At 39.3% G+C, this 17,765-nt stretch overlaps 1 protein-coding gene across 1 annotated transcript; it reads left to right on the top strand.

Annotated features, from left to right (window-relative positions):
- Nucleotides 1-274: 274 nt before the first annotated feature.
- impact (impact RWD domain protein) lies at nt 275-17,646 on the top strand. The gene is made up of 11 exons (XM_061077809.1): nt 275-434; nt 2,651-2,779; nt 2,871-2,923; nt 3,044-3,106; nt 3,251-3,336; nt 8,142-8,264; nt 8,347-8,441; nt 10,295-10,368; nt 10,905-10,995; nt 15,037-15,171; nt 17,383-17,646. Exons 1-11 carry the CDS (start codon nt 384-386, stop codon nt 17,440-17,442), a joined length of 960 nt encoding a protein of 319 aa, XP_060933792.1. The 5' UTR covers nt 275-383; the 3' UTR covers nt 17,443-17,646.
- Nucleotides 17,647-17,765: the final 119 nt, after the last annotated feature.

The following is a 17,765-nucleotide window of genomic DNA, read 5'->3' on the forward strand; positions in this document are numbered from 1 at the left end:
GAAGTCGCCCGGGCTGATCGTCCGTACCTTTCAAAATAAAAACCAAGAGAGATATTTCAAACGCTAATAAGGTTTTCATCGAATCCAAGTCATACTTACTCATATGAACTACCTGGATTTTTAAAATAAACCTGAAAACTGGAGATGGATTTGTTCATTTTGATGTTAAAATGTGTGCCAAAGTGCTTTGTTGCATGAAAACCCCACAGAACCCGGAAGTCAAAACGCACACGCAGCCAATCCTCTTCCGCCCTGGAAGCAGTCTACAGTTTTAACACAGAGAGACTGGACCTCAGCCTGAAGCTCATGTGCTCCAAGTTTCATCTGCTCTGTTTATAACGGAGCCTTCATTTTTAAACAGCTGATACCCGTAATGTAAAGTAATGGCTGATGACGTCATAGATCCAGAGAATGGCGCAGATCTACAGTCTCAAGTAAGCTGCCTTTACTTTGACAACCTCTGTGATAAAATTAGAAACAAACTGACAGGTTGTGTTGGGGTTTTTAAATTTTAGTTTTGTTTGAAGATGGCAATAGAACTGTAGCCTACTCTTAAACAATTGCAGGATAGTGGGGGCAGGAGTAGCTTGGGCCAGATATATGGTTTTCACACAATGACTCATAATAACCATTGCTGCTTAATGTTAATCTTGAAGTTAGTTAGTAAGTGTGTGCGTCACATCGCTGGTCAGTCTCGATAAGAGGTCTGATAAGAGCCACTGCCTGTTGTGAGACTGGGAATCTGTCGTATACTATACAACTGTACTTTAACTTGTTCTCATTTCTAACTTTTTTATATTAAAGCATAACTCCCTTAGCTTCATTCAACATCACACAGAGTTCAAGCAGCTGCCCCAGCTTCAGGAGGGCAGATAGAAAGGTGTTGTTTAGTTTGGAGGATGTGAATGTTCACACAAACAGAACATACAGCCGATAGCGCAGGAACACAATATTCTTTACTCCAATGAACAACAACACAGACCCACAAGGTGGAGCGAGGCTGGGAGCGGCTGCTCGTCACTTCCAAATCCATTTCACTTAAATCTTACACACTGGACCTTTAATGTTCCAGCTCACTGACAAACACTCTAGAAATCAACTGCACTAATAGATCTGTTCACTATCTGTATTATAGTCAGAGTGATGTTCTACTTAAAGTGCACATGCACGAGCAACTGTGCACAGATCATGAAGACAATCACACACACAGACATTTGTAAAGCTATCTTTGTAAGAGCTTTGCATTAGTTCAAGTTTCAAGTTTTATTTTGAAATTGTAAGTTAACACAGGGTCAAAGGTACGATAACAAGTGTTGGAAGAGAAGGACAGCAAGAGCAGTGTTATAGATAATATAAAGTAAGAAAGAGTGAGAAGATATTTAAATACAGTGAATTTAGTAAAGTTAAAGGGATAGTTCATCCAAAAAGGAAATGTCACTCATTATCTACTCATCACTATGCCCATGGAGGGATGTTTGAGTCCACAAAACTGGAGGTGAGTCCTTCTTCAGATGAAATAAAACAACAGAAAATGCGCAATCTCCGACATTCATATTCAACTTAAAACAGTGTCATTTACATCATGTTTTTAGCCTAAATGTCCCCTGATTTCTTCTGACAAGGTGCATACATGGACAGTCAAAAAGGCTAACGCCCGCTTAGACACACACACACACACACACACACACACACACACACACACACACACACACACACACACACACACACACACACACACACACACACACACACACACACACACACACACACCCCCCACCCACCCTGCAGGTCCCTCCCAAGTTGCCTGGATTAATTATCACATATGCATGTGATGCTGTGCAGGTTCGCAGAGGTCATATAATATCGACAGGGATTAACACCATCACACGCAGACACATAATTAACCTGTGTTTCTACACTGAGTATTTGTTGTAGTTCTTAGCGACAGCTTGTCCCTCTCATGTACTGACATGACATTCAGGTCACCACATCAGATTTTCCTAAAAAGTGATTAACCTGTGGTCTTTAAAAGACAAAAGTTTTTTACCACTGTGAAAAGACTCTTCTCACACTTTGGATGCAAAAATATAACTTTGCACAGTAGAGGAGCCTTCAATGCTTTGATTGATATTAATACATTTAGTTATAGGAAATTAGAAATGTCTCTGCTAATTTTGTTTGAAAAAAAGAATAATATCAACATGCTATTTTGTAATGAAAATATACAGTAGATGGAGACTCAGAGAGTGTATACTTCTGATTGGCCACTTATATACATGTATTGAAATCAGATATAATCCATCATGTATACAGACATTTTCTGCAAACATCATCAATTTCAACTGTCCATAGATATTAACCCTCAGCACAGGCCTGATTGTTTTTAATAAGGATCTCTGCATTATTTCTTGGGAAATTTACACAAATATACTTATAAGCCCTATGAGACAAATTGTAATTTGTGAGTATGGGCTATACAAATACAATTTGATTGACATATATAAAATTATTGCTTATCTCACAATGTTAAAAAAAGGGGAAAAAAAACGTTTTGGTCCAAATGCTGAAATTACATCATGGATTAATTCCTATTCAAAGTCTACTTACTCACGTTGATGTGTGTTCTGTGTTTTTTCTCCCTCCCTTGTAGATCGAGGAGGTTGAGGCTCTGTCGTCCATATATGGTGATGATTGGTGTGTTATAGATGAAGCGGCCAGAATATTTTGCATCAAAATATCCAACGGCTTAGAGGAGCCAAAGCTGACAGCATGTTTGCAGGTAGCGTAAATAAACCCTGCCTAACAGTCACAAGTGTGAGTCCTTGTAGCTCATTTGTAATCCAGGTAATGGATCTTTTCTTATTGATCAGATAATTCTCCCACCTGATTATCCGAGCGCAGCACCCCCAATCTACCAGATCAAGTAAGTCAATTTGCCTTTGAAATGTAATCTTGATCTGCTCAAGTGACAGAACAACATCCCACTCAAAAACCCACTCCTTGTCCTGTTTAATAATCGTCTGTTTGTTCTGGTCTTTTGTAGTGCGGCGTGGTTGCGAGGCCCTGAGAGGGCCAAATTGGCAAATAGCCTGGAAGACCTCTATGTGTGAGTGCTTCCCATAATTTCTGACTTCAAGAGGAGGTGCTGTGGAGTGATATTAGCCACAACAAAAGCTTTCCATTATTGCTTGCGGTGCCGTCTTTCTTCAGTCTCTGTAATATGGAACATGGATGTTTGAATTTTCAACAGGGAGAATTTGGGGGAGAGCATCCTCTTCCTGTGGGTGGATAACATTAGAGAATTCCTGCTGAAGAAACCCAAGGGCTCTGAAACAGGTGATGACAAATGAAATGTATGCTTTAGGCCTCCCTTAGTGACTGTTGCTAACGCACAACATATATGTGGTGTATTATGATAAGGTAAATGTAAATGGTCTGTATTTATATAGCGCTTTTCTAGTCTCACCCATTCACACACATATTCATACAGAGCATCTATGTGCAGCCCTTTTCTCTATGAGAGGGGGCCATTTGGGGTTCAGTATCTTGCCCAAGGACACCTCAGCATAATGATGATATTTATAGATATTGATCGAAGCACTTTGTAACCTTGGATAGATAAGGGCTATACAAATGAGAGTTAATAAAAGCCATATTTTTTTTCAGCCATGAAATCGCAAGAGTATGTCTTTAGCTAATTTTATCAGCTGTAGCTAGCCAGCATGAGCTAATTTTAAAGCACCACAATGTCGTTTTTGAACCTTAAAATAACAGCTTCAAAAATATTTTTTGATAGGACACAAACTAATTATAAGGAGAACTGCATCACTGCCATTTCCACAAACTTCCAGAATGTAGCTAACTGTAAGAAATGTAAGTTTCCTGTTGTCTGTATGTACATCATGGCAGAGCCAACGAAAACACAGAAGAGGACATTGTTAGAGGAAATGGAAGTTAGAAATCTTTATATTGTCTTTCAGTACTATTATGAAACTCTGGAGGGATAAATATTGTTGCTTACATAGTAAGCATGTGCAGTTATCAATTTAGACATGGAAATGAAGGTGCAGTAAGACTCATCCTAGTATTATAGTACGGTATTAGAAATCAATATTTAATTAGAATAAAAACAATTAAATGTAACAAACATTTGTTTTGAAAAATATAATTTAATAGGTTGGATTGTGATAGCAATGTTGTGGCTGTTTTTATGTTTTAGGTATATACAGTATGTCATCCATTTAAAGAGAGTGTTTTAGGATGATCAATATCTGATGAGTACAAGTCTGAAAGTAGTTGATAAACTAATAAACTGTCATTGGGACTCAAGTTAGGTGGCTAGTTAGCCATGTATGCTAACACTTGCCGCTTGCGGCGTAGCAGACACACACACACACTTTTTATTGCATTCTTTATGCATTTTTTCCTGTTGTATTTAGTTTATTGTAGCACACTTCTTGTAAATGCAAAGTATAGCCGGTAACACAGGATTTGGAGAGATCTAAATCCTGATATGCCTGCTTCATTGAGTCATGGTTGTTAAGCTGTGATTTGACAGTCTCTGGTCAGGGGCGGGGTTTAGCGACTTGTCAGTGGCGTGCGTTCCAACGTGCTAGACTACACAATGACTTCAATACATGTTTACAACTTGGTTCTGATAAAAATCACTGTTCATCGTCTAGTCAATTATTAGATAAAGGCTTGCCCAGATGAATCTACTTCCCCTCCTCGTGCGCTCCATCTTCTGCTAAGATACTCCTCCATTAGTGATCCAACTGTCTGATGTGCTTTAAGCTCTGGAAAGATGAACACAAGGTCCTTTCAAGGACATTTTAAAAACCCATCTGTTTGTGACTTTGAGTGACTGGTCCTAATTAAGATCGATATCTATGTAATGCATTCTGGTAGCGCAGCTTTTATAGTTTATAAAGAGTAAAAGACACCCAGAGTAAATATTCTTCCCAAATCTCAGCGTGAATCAGGTCTTCTGGGATCTGTTGGTGGGTGGGTGGTCTGTCTGGGTTTTCTGTATCCAAGCCCAGCAGTGTCCGCTATTGAGGCAGATGGTCTCGTTTGAACAACAAGACTGAAAATGATTAACTATCCTCCCCATTGTTGTGAGATATGAATCCTTCTCTTGCTGCAATTCATGTGATAATACATATGACGAGTCGCAGCTCGTTCGATCAGCGAGGGTCTGACGGCTTATTCCCTTTTAGATTACTGGGAAATGGTGGAGAGAGGGAGAAAGAGAGGTGGTGAGTTGGAAGTGATGAGGCTGAAGATGCACATTTCACAGAGAAAGAAACGAAAAGGAGTAAACAGGAAGGAGTAAACCGAAGTAAACAAAAAACATCGGCGAGGCTAAATATATATTCAACTAAATATGAAGGGTCACTTTTATTTGAACTGAAAGAAACACCCCCAAAAACTTTTTTTTTGTCTTTACATGTCTACGTAAACAATATCAGCATATCTATTTATATGAGTTCTCAGCAGTTCAACTTTGATCATGTCATTTCTTATTCTAAGAGTCATCTAAGTATAAGCTTGATCTTTTCCAAATAAATCTCACAACCTTGTTGTGAAGAACATGTATTAATAAGTCTGGTGATAATAATATCACAATAAAGGTCAATGGAAAACCATATCATCAACCCACTGATGGCTGGATTCAAAACCACAAAGAAAATCAAAGTCAACAATTGAAATCGCAGGTTGTTCCAACTTGTGTGACTTTCATCACGGCAACTCATGATGTGACCCAGTAGTTTGTATGGCCTCCATGTGCCTGTATGCACATCTGTCCGGACCAGATGGTGTCCTTGGGGATCTCCTCCAAGACCTGACCAGGGCACCAGTGTACAGTCTGTGTGGTACTTGGCGGCGCCGGACACACGATACATAACGTCCCATAGGTGCTCAATTGGATTTAGGTCAGGAAAATGTGTGGGCCAGTCAATTGCATTAATGCTTTCATCATCCAGGAACTGTCTATACACTCTGGCCACATGAGGCCTGGCATTGCCCTGCACCAGGAAGAACCCAGGCCCGGTACACCAGCTTTAAGGTCGGACAATCATTGGCTAGGACATGGAGGTCTCTGCGACCCTACAAAAATATGCCTTCCCAGACCATTACTGACCCACCACCAAACCAGTCATGCAGGATGATTACTAAGGCAGCGTAAGGTCTACCACAGCGCCACTAGACTAATTGACGCCGGTCACTTGTGAACTCAGTGTGAACCTTCTCTCATCTGTAAAGAAAACAGGACACCAGGGGCCGACCGGTAGATTCTAGTGTTCTCTGCCCGGTGCTGGGCTGTGAGGATAGGTCTCACTAGAGGATGTCGGGCCCTGATGCCACCCTCATGGAGTCTGTTTCTGACATTTTGGTTAGAAACAAGCACACCAGTAGCCTGCTGGAGGTCATTTTGTTGGGCTCTGGCAGTGCTCCTCCTGTTCCTCCTCGCACAAAGGAGCAGATACTGGTCTTTCTGCTGGGTTGATTCTCTTTATGGCCCTATCCAGCTGTCCTCTTATAACTGATAACTCCTCCATATTCTTGAGACTGTGCTGGGAGACACAGCAAACCTCCTTGCGACCAGGTACTGCCTCATGCTACCAGTAGTGACAAGGACTCAGCAGAACACAAAACTGGGGAAGAATCAGTCAGGAAGGATAAGGAGAGAGCAGTCGTCTGTGGCTGCCACATGCAAAACCATCCCCTTTTTGGCAGTTGTTTTGCTTTTCCTCTCCATTGCACCTGTTGTCACTCTCATTTGCACCAAAGTAGGTGCAATTGGTTCACAATTACTTGTGCTTCCTTAATGGACAGATTGACATCCCTGAAGTTTAACTGACTTGGTGTTATACTGTGACGAGTATGTGTTCCCTTAATTTGATTGAGCAGTGGTATATACACTGTTTATTAATAATAGATATTGATGTGTTATTTTCCTTCATACATAGAGCTCTGTGTGTTGTTCCTTTTATGCTGCATACAAGACCAACCATTACTTTGTCCCCTGACAGGTAAAAATTTGGGCTGAATTAACATCTGCAATGGATTCCTCACTTTGCCTTAATCGTATTGCTTCCCCTGCAAAGTAATAACTGCATTCACAGCCGACGAGTGAATCTTTATCCAGTCAGATCTTGTCTAGTCTAGACTGAGCTGATTGGACAGAGACAACAATATTCAGAGAAAGTTAAGATTTGAAAACAATTAGAATGAGGAGGACATGTCTCCATCACGAGCAAGAATTATACCCTTGTTATCCAAAAACCTTTAAGAACTAAAATCAATGTGCCGCACTTTTGCCCCTGGTAACATCCAGTATAAAGAGAAACGTGGGCTCAGTATTCTGACTTACACACTGTAAACAATCCTGCTGCCTGCTGCCACAACACAAAACAGCAGAGTCACTGATCAGTATTTCACCCCGTTTTAGTAGCATTTGCCGTTTTAGTAGCATTTGCTTAGAAGCACAGTGTCCGGCTGTTATTTGAGATATCTGAAATCACATTTATAAGACCATTATATTGCGTGTATACATGAAGTGTTCACTACATAGTGCCCTCAGGAATTGCAAACTGGAACAAAAGTCCATTCTGGCAGGTCCATGGCTGTGAATTTCAGTGTTTTTTAATGAAATAGGAAGTACTCCATAAATGGGCTACTTGGTCAAATCTGTACCAAACTTATCATGAGGTCTTAGTCTGAAAACATCTACATGATAATATTAGGTCTCCATCACATTGCCACCTAGTGGCCAAGGGAAATGACAGTTTAAACACTTTCATATCCTTTTCCTAACAAGTTGACCATATCATTTTAAGTTTTGTAAGAAAACCTTGAGACCTTGATGATGCTGAATTCTGAATATTTTGTGTTTCACCAAACTGTGTAGCGACTGCAGCTATTAAATTTCCATCCTTCTCCACACAGTCAGAGTCACTTTACTATCAGTGTTAAGGTCATGTAATGGTAATTTGGTAATAATTTGCAGAGTAGGAGTTATTTTAATGACAAGCTGTCTGGCCTGCAGACAACTCAGGGAAAACAGGCACCAGGTTGGGGGTTTAAAAGAAACACTACTTTAACACAACTTGACATTTTTACTTGATCTCCTCCAGTGGATCAACCAGAGCGGGTGAACGTGACGGCTGAAGAGGACGTGGTGGATGAAGACCTACCTGACTTCAGGACTCTCAAACTGAACACAGAAAATGCACATCTCTTCCTAGATCATTCAAACGGTACAACTCATTTAGTTTATTTGGACTCATTGATCTAAATTAAACAGAGCTCAGGTATGATGTTTTAAATTTGATCATTTAGATGAAGAGGTTCCTCCAATCAAACATGGAAATATCATCACAGACCGACGCAGCACCTTCCAGCCGCACTTAGCACCTGTGGTGACTCCCAGACAGGTAAAGTCCATTGATCCATCCATCCTTCCTTCCTTCTTTTCATCCAACCATTTATCCTTCCTTCCTTCCTTCCTTCCTTCCTTCCTTCCTTCCTTCCTTCCTTCCTTCCTTCCTTCCTTCCTTCCTTCCTTCCTTCCTTCCTTCCTTCCTTCCTTCCTTCCTTCCTTCCTTCCTTCCTTCCTTCCTTCCTTCCTTCCTTCCTTCCTTCCTTCCTTCCTTCCTTCCTTCCTTCCTTCTTTCCGTCCTTCCATCCATCAATTTCTCCATCACGCTTATCTTGAGGATCGCAGGGGGTGGGGCCCAGAGCAAATCCCAGCTGACATAGGGTGACAGGTGGGTATACCTTGGGCAGGTGGCCCGTATATTGCAGGGCTGACAAATATCCCTTCCAGTTAAATTTTAATTTCCAATTAACCTTAAAATTCCATAGAGAAAGTCCTCGGCCGAACCTAGGCTCTCGTAGAGGAGAATTATATAATATATACGTATGTGTTAATTTCCTCTGCAATCTTCCAAACTGAAACATAATCTGGCTGCTTCCTGCACGCTATTCCCCCTCTGGCTCTCCGCTAACACACCAGCTCTTCTTGAAAGCTTCCACCTGCTGTGAAGTGCTATTTGCACTAAAATGTTCACATTATTTTCATCGTCGTCCTCAACAACAGGGCAGATGCCGTGAGGAAACGGAGACCCGTCCAGGATTTACATATTTGACTATCAGTCCACCAAAGCATTAGGACCAGTCACTGGTTTGTGGTTGATCAGTGTAACTAAATGTCTTAACTCATAATGTCTTCATTTGGGTCACAAAAACATGGAAAATATTGTGAGGTATTTCTATAAAGGAACACTGTAAATGTGAAATACATGAATATACTGCATCATATTGAGACTTTTAATTGAGTGAATGAAACAAGCTTTAAGGAAGAGCTTCATGTATATATGACATTCAAATCTGTGTGTACATGGGTGGTGATTGAAGAGGAAAATACCATCCAGTTCTTTAGTAAGATTATTGAACCGAGGAATAACTCTTTCAGTTTGGAATGGATACAAATAAACCGACAAATCTACGAGGGCCTTGGCAGAGGTATGGCTCTCTCTAGGTGCTCCTCTGGTTCTACGTGTGGCAGATGCAACATGTTCAGTTGAATAATCTTGTTGTAGTGGCACAAAAATGTACTGAGTCAACTGTAAAAGATTGGAAAGGCAAATGAGGAAAGAGTTTTAAACTGTCAAAACCTTTTTAAACGAGAAAGGGACTCACAGTGATACCTCTACCAAGGCCTAACAGTTCAAATTCTAAATATCACTCTTCTCAACCTGCCCGACATATTTCATCAAGATCCATGAATTATTCTCTGAGAAATCAAGAAAAACAGAAAAATACCTCACAAGGTCAAAGAATGTAAAGAAGGTTCCGGGATCTGCCCCCTGATCCGAATCGGCACCAAAATCTAAAGGCTTCTTTTTTGACCCATACCATATCCTTACATCAAGTTTCGAAGTAATATACGATTTTGTGTAGTCCTGTTGACTAACAGACAAACAAACCGAGATGTTTTTTCAGCTTTTCATACTCCTTCTTATTTCCAGGAAATGGGATATTCCCACAAAAACCTTTGACTCATGATGTTTGAGGTCAGACAACACATTGACCTCAAAGGTCATCTGCACAGACAAAGCCTCATGTTCAGTTTCGGTTTCAGTAAGACATGGTTTTATGTTTAACACTGTTGAGGTAGATCATTGGGTAAAATTGTTTAATCAGCTGTTTTTTTATCCACGCTATGGATGAAGAAACATGTGACTGTGAAATTAAGTGATTGTATTTATTGTTCTGTGTATTGCAGGTTAAAATGGTCCTGGAAAAGCTGAATGAAAACAAGAAGATTGCTAGTGCCACTCATAACATTCATGCATACAGGTCAGTAATGTCAGATATGTATATATATTTTTATGTGAAGTTTATGCCATGGCTTTATAATGCAAATCTTGCTAACATCTGCAGGTTAGTTTAACAGCATGTCTCATTAAAGGAGGAAAAAGTGAGATAAGTAGAGATTCCCGCCCTGGCTGTCTTCTCTAAAGGCCATATTACTACTGCAGATAAACGTCAAAAAAGCACTAGAGAAAATGAAGGCTTTCTGACAGTATTGTGTATTATGTGGACAGATGTGTGTCCTGCATGTCTTTCTGTGTGTGGCTGCGTGTGTGTATTGTCCTTCTCGCCCATGAGAGGTTTCTTAGTGCTGTCTAATGAGGTCGATGTCGAGGCGAGATGCACTGTCTGGGTGGTCATTACTCATAGGAGGTGGATGTTGACATTTAGTCCACCACTTAAATAAAACTTTTCTGATGAAGAGGCTGCCGGTGTCACAGTGCCAGTAGTGTCAGTAGTCTGACCGGAATGTTTTAGTGCTCTCCCCTCTAATGCCGACCTGGTGATTCTCTTTGCTGTAGGATTTTCGGCGAGGACAAGAACAGCTTCCTGCAGGACTGCGAGGACGACGGCGAGACAAACGCGGGGGGGAGATTGCTCCACTTGCTGCAGGTTATCATTTGTCACTCACAAAGCTTTTCCCCCAAAGTTAATACTACCACCATGATGTTAAATTTCCTCCCTGCATCCAACTTTACTTTGGCTTCTGCCTCCTTAATTGTAGGTTTTCGAGCTGCCTTGTTCATTTTCATAGTCTGTATAATTTGGCATTTTAAACATACTCATCGTTTCGAGGAAGGACCATTTCACAGCAGTAAACTTAAATGTCATGATGTCTGGGGTAGTTCCATCTACAATTTAATACTTGTTCTTGAAACACAAAGTAATTTTTTGTATTTATAAATATATATATATAAATCACATACATATATATATATATAGTACATTTTACACATACACATCAAATGTTGGTCTTAAAAATGACAAAGCTACTGCTGACAAAGCAACAAAAATATGAAATAACATCTCATGGGTCACTAATGATTATTTTTCATATTAATTAAACAAGTCATTACTGTTTGGTTCATTTTCAAAATGTTTAGATTATAAAATAGCAGCAGATGTGGGTGAATACAAGTGAACAGAAATTACTTTCTCAGATCCATTCTACATGGTAATTCTAAGCAGGTTTTGAATATAAATAGTTTGTTCACATTGAAAATATTGAAGTCATTATCAAATGTAGTTAAACCGATCTTTTCTTTAATTAAGCAATTTTTTAATTGGAAATTTTATAATTTTCCAAAAACTATTTTGTCAATTTTTGGTGGTAAAACTTTTGAAGTTGTACTTTATATTATATTAATTATTTTCAGTATAAAATGACAATGTCCCTTGACTTCTTGAATAATCTGTAGATAAAAAGATTTGCTGTAAACACTGTAGTTTATTGGGTATGACTATAATATATTGCAGTACAACAGCTCTGCAATGAATCCTTCCTGTTGGACTCTCTTGCATTGTACTGTCGGGTGTTTCTAAAGTCTTGTTCAGCTCTTTTATATCAGTGGAGGTGCTGATATCAGGAATGATAACAGTTCAACTGCGGACTAACTGCAGGCTACAAAATGATTGCAACCGTTTCAACAAACTCTGAATATTAGGAATATGTATATACATTGGTGTCTGGAGTTAAATGCTCGCAATGTCACGCAACAGCAATACCATCATGCTCATGTTTAGCAGCTGTAACCAAGTTCACTAGCTTAGAGTAACATAATAGCAAGCTAACATTCACTAATTAGCACTAAATTGCTGCGATAGATGAGAAAACCTTTAGCTTTGCAGATTTGAAATGAAATCCCTACTGATATAACGCAGACAGAAAAACAGCAGTACATGTGTGGGAAAATGAATAAGGCTAATAGCTGTTTATTATGTTTTGCATGACTGAGTGCTTAAGTGGAAACCACTTACAGTGATCACATTTGACAAATTGATCACTATAGATAAGTACATGTTTATTATAAACAGATCCTTGTTTACTTCACTTATCATGCAGATAACCCTCTTATTGACATTTGTATATTCATTGCACAAATGTAAAAAGTTATGACTTTTCTACTTAATGTTTTAAAGGGAAAATATCATAAACTGTACTGTGGCCCTCCCCTGCTCCAACTCTGAATCGTTTGTGAGCTTTATGAAAAATTCTTGCTGTGTGAAAGCGGGGATGATAATGAAATCCCAACAAGGCAAACAGAGCTGGAACCAGAGGTCAGAACAACTCGCTGAGCCGCAGTGGTGTAGAGGAACCTGGAAGGTTGAAGGGATCATCGTTAAATACCGTCGCTGTGTAAAACATATGACATATCATATCATATCAGCAGGCTACAACAGTCTCATTTTTATTCCATATGTTGTCATAAATGAAAAGGCACATTTCATGATTAATAATTAAACCTCTTATATATATTTTTTATTATTTTTTGGTTATTCCGTGTTCCACAAACAAACATTGATTCATGTAGAGAGGTTCTCTAGAGAGAGAGCCACACAGAGATTTATTCTTTATGGTTTTACACAGGGAAATAACCACACTAGTAAAGCTCACACCACTAATATTAACATAATCTGTGAACTGCCACTCTGTTCCTCTCCAGAGAAATTTTGTGCCACAATGATAATTTCACACAGTTACTAATCTTTTCATTTCACATTTCAAAGACTCACTTGTAACTGGCTTGTGCTGTCAGATGGCACTATGATTCACACACATACACACGCACACACCCACATCACACTAAAATGTGCAATTGTCCACATTCTTATATTGTTTGAAAGTTTGTGACTCAAAAAAAAAAAAAAGCTTGCTGTAATCAGAGCTCGGCAGTGCGGAGTCGTGTCAGAGCTTTTCCCGACGTGATTCGCGACTGGAGTTAAAGTTCATACTCATTCATAAGATGACGGCGGCCATCTATAGCCGTGTGACCACTTTAGAGAAATAAACCAGTGTGAAATAGAGCCTTGGAGTTTTTGGTGAGGATGTCAGAAGCTGTGATGAGCTGCACTGAATTCAGATGTCTCAAGCTGTCTTTGACTTATACAGTGTCCCCTTCCAAAACAGTCAGCAACTTAAAAAACACTGCACAGTCTTGACTCATTTTTGAGAAATTACATTTTTGATGAATGAGGAAAATGGCAACAAACTTATGTGGAAAATTTGAAAGTACATACTCTGTTTGGAAACTTGCAGAGGAATACGCAACTACAGAGCTAAAAGAGGGTAAAGATCGGACTTACATTTGACCGACCGGTTTGCTAATGAAGCTGAATCAACTCACATAATGTTGTGTTTATAGCTTGTTGCGTTACACTCAAAATAACAGGTTTGAATCAGTATTTTAGCAATTTCTTTCCATTTGAAAACTGGTGATTCTCAAAAAAATAAGAAAAACCAATGTGACGCATTAGCCAAGAAAGATAACTTCAGACTGAGCAACTTCCTATGACAAACGTTTTTTTAAACATATAGATATAGCAGTAGTTTAATCAGGTAACTTTCTGCAGCTGACTGATCAACTGTCACTGGAGTGATAGCATCAGGTCCGCTGTCTTCCTGCTCCTCCCTCGAGCAACACACTGATTAATCCTGTACTTGTGACACTCAGCATACTGAGCAATTTACATCCAATTTTCTCCTTAATCTTATTCTTCTCCGTGAGGCTTTTTCCCCATTTCCTCATTTAGATTTTGCGCTTTCTGCTCGTAGATGATGAATAAAAGTAGGATCTGATTAAGAGTGTCAGCTGCCAGATGTGGATGAGTTCCCCTGTAAAATGACAGATTGCTCTTTTTGTGTGTTGCTGCAGTGCAGAACCGAGTTCTTCTTTTTATGTTAAAGGAGTAGTCTGGTGAATCAGGCTACTTTCTGTTTCCCAGGACTTTGATGAAATGAAGTAAATTTAATCTTCACATGTTCGACAGAAAGGATAATCCTAAACAAATCTAGAAGCCCTAGAGGCAGCAAAAGCTACAGCTCAGTCTTCAGTTCTAATCATTCTGGACCTATCAGCAGCCTTTGATATTGTCAACCACTGCATCCTACACTCTCTTCTCTTCAACTTTAGGTATATCTGGCAAAATGCTCTCTTGTTTGACTTTGGTTCGAATCCTGTCTCATCTCTCACCTCTCCTTCAATGTGTTATGGCAAGGCCTAACATCCTTATCCATTTTCCTCCCCACAGGGGGGCCCCCAGGGCTCAGTGCTTGGCCTGGTCTGTTTGCAATATTTCTGACTGCCTGTCCATAACTGGTTCACAGGTTAAACAAGCTTAAACTTCCTTTTGTTGCAGCTAAAGCTTAAATATTTTAAACTTTTATTTGAATTGTATTTTTTGGGTTCCCTATTTTAACATTTGGTATTGGTTGGAGTATTATATTTATACGTTTTTGACTGTATCTTGTTGGCAGCTGAGTCAGACACGTGTAATGAAGGCTCATCCACCACATCGCATCTGGTGTGAAATATTTGGGTGCTTGAAAATGACTGTCAGGGAATGGTGTTGTGTCACAATTTATTGTATGTGTGTCTTTTCTGGCTCCCTCAATTTCACACTCATTTCACATGTACCACGTGTTTCTCACCACAGATTCTGGATGTGCGTAATGTCTTGGTGGTCGTGTCTCGGTGGTATGGAGGCATTTTGTTGGGTCCTGACCGCTTCAAACACATCAACAACTGTGCTAGAGACATCCTGGTGGAGGAGGGATTCACTGCCTCCATGGTGAGACACTCTCTGGGCCTCTCTTACATATTACTCTGTCATCTTCCTCTGACACATCATCAGTCAATTTTGACTTTCCCTCAATTTTCTGAAGCTGAGGCTAAAAACCATCTGGTATCTTGTAATTTAATGGAATTACACACGGATGTTGCTCCAGATATCTGACAGCAAATTAATGTTTTTTCCCAGCTTTTCTGACATCTTAAGCAGTATGAGAAAGTCAAAAGTTATCTCAACCCTGTCAGTCTGTACATATTTCCAGGATATACAGACATATTACTACGATAATAAAGAGTGTCTTACTTTTTTTCACAGTAGCTTTCCAGTAGCTGCCATATTAGGAATATTGGTTCATTTGAAGTGACTGGTTGCCACATGTTCTCGAGATCAAACACTGACTCCTGGCTTTCACCAGCCTGAAGTTAGGTCTAGTCTGCTTTGAAGTCGTGTCTGTGCTCTGCAAAGTTATTCCATTGATAACATGATGGACCTCTGAGCCGCAGCCACAGATAGATTAAAGGTACTGCAAAGCTACTCCTAAGAGTGTCCAACTTCAAAACCCTACCGACACTTGATTTCATCCCCATCCTGACAGCCATGGCTCGGTTTTTTCTGGATGTCGAGCCTGGACTCTGTGAGAGCTAATTAGACACCACTGCCTGTGGATGGAGGGACTCACATCCACTGCAGATTGGCTTGTGTCAGGTTCATGAACTGCTATAAAATTAGTAGTGAGGGTATGATGTTATTCTAAAACAAACAGATCATTTATTTTGGCCTAAGCTGACAAAAGATGGTCTGAATCTTTTTGATTGACAGGTCAAAAACAGTGTACAATCATTCAGACATGATAAATATATACAAAAGATGTGATTAATGAAAGCATGCAATTACAGCTCCGTTAAAATGACAGGCTGAATCTCTCTGCTGTGCTCCTAAGAAGGTTAAACACTTGATCTGATATCTAAAAGGTTAACTTTAGATCAAATCTTATTGTGAGGTCAACTGGATGTCATGGCAATCCATTCAATCCTTGTTTAGATGTCTTAAAAAAAACCTGTTGGTGGCAGTAGAGGTAAATTCAGGGGATCACCAAAGTCATGAGTCATCCATTGGGGAAAATAATTCTCCATTCGATACTTCTTGAGAATTAATTGTTTTAGGTATTTTTATGTCACTATTGATGATAAGTGTGCAGCTGGATACATAACCTGTCCATGCAGTTCATGCTCCCTTCCTGAAACTCTTGGCTACTAGGTGCTAAAATCTATCCTAAAGATTTGTCTTCATGGACCTTGGTAATTGACAGACCAACATTGCCATCTTTAAAGTAATGCCGCTATCCAAGACTTTTGAAAAGAGGATGTATATACAGGGAAACAAAATAGGACCCATAATTGAATCTTATTTTATGTAAATATTTTTCTATGAATACATGTTGCTGAGGGAAACATGGAACTTTCATATAAAACTCGTATTCATTTGAGTTGCTGCTATTCTGTCTCAACCTGCCAGTCATTACTGTACACAACAGTTGTTGTATTAAACTGTAAAACAGCCAATTCAAGATAAAGGTTAATTTTCAAACAGTACAATCATTCTGTGGAAGAGAAAACTAACTGAACCAGTTTTACAAAGGACCTCACAAAAGGAAAAGTTGCTGTCTGTTAATTTACTTGTCTGTTAGATGCAGTAACAAGGATACCTCCTATTAACTAAAACTGTGGCAAGACTTCAAACATTCAAACCATGTAATTATTGAAGAGGCTGCATGAATGTTTTTCACGTCATTCAATATTTGTCACCCTGCTGTATGTCAGAGGATTATCATTAATGCTTGTTTTCTGTCCAGACCAGCTGTTAATGTGTTGAGAGCTCTCCAAGTTGGCAGTCTGTATTGTCAGTAATAATTACAAGAGAATAATTTACAAGAGTACTTAATGCAGTGTTTGCTGCAATCTTTTGAAAACATTAAAACAGTATGGTGCTTGCCAATCAGTACGTAGCAAATTACATTACCCTGTCATTTCTGTAAGATTGGGAAACACAGCAGGAGTTCATGCAAAAATGTGTCTCTTCAAAATTGAGTCACAGGCTTAAAACACCATAGAAATATTACGCGTGGAAAAGCTTTGCTGACTTTAAACGGGGTGCTAATTTAAGATAATTATGAATCTGTTCAATGGCTTATGTTTTCCTCTTGTTTCACAGGATGAATCCACCAGATCAGGAGCCAAGACCAAAAAGCCAAAAAGCAAGAAGACGAAATGAATTTACAAAGAAAAAAGAAGAAAGACTTTTACTCAAACACATTTGTACAAAGTTTTACATTAATTTAGCTCACGTGCGTCTTGATGGATAAACAAACCGCAATCCTTTGCCAATACAACTTATTTATTCAAGGTATAAGACGTCAAACTGTATCTCAGGTGCACTAACTGTGGTATTTAAATTAAAGCCTTTTTGACAAGCAAACCTTGAATGAAATGTTTACAGTACATTTTTTAATTAAAACAATCAAACCATGGGGATTCTACACAAACTAATGTAAGCAGATCTTGCTGTTTCTTCACATCCATTATCCTCACACTCGA

Source organism: Limanda limanda, chromosome 9, assembly GCF_963576545.1.
Source record: "Limanda limanda chromosome 9, fLimLim1.1, whole genome shotgun sequence".
NCBI lineage: Eukaryota > Metazoa > Chordata > Actinopteri > Pleuronectiformes > Pleuronectidae > Limanda > Limanda limanda.

Coding starts and splice junctions, on each gene's coding strand:
- impact (XM_061077809.1), top strand. CDS start 384: ATGGCTGATGACGTCATAGATCCAGAGAATGGCGCAGATCTACAGTCT. Junction 2,780..2,870: donor AGCTGACAGCATGTTTGCAG/GTAGCGTAAATA, acceptor CTTATTGATCAG/ATAATTCTCCCACCTGATTA. Junction 3,337..8,141: donor ACCCAAGGGCTCTGAAACAG/GTGATGACAAAT, acceptor GATCTCCTCCAG/TGGATCAACCAGAGCGGGTG.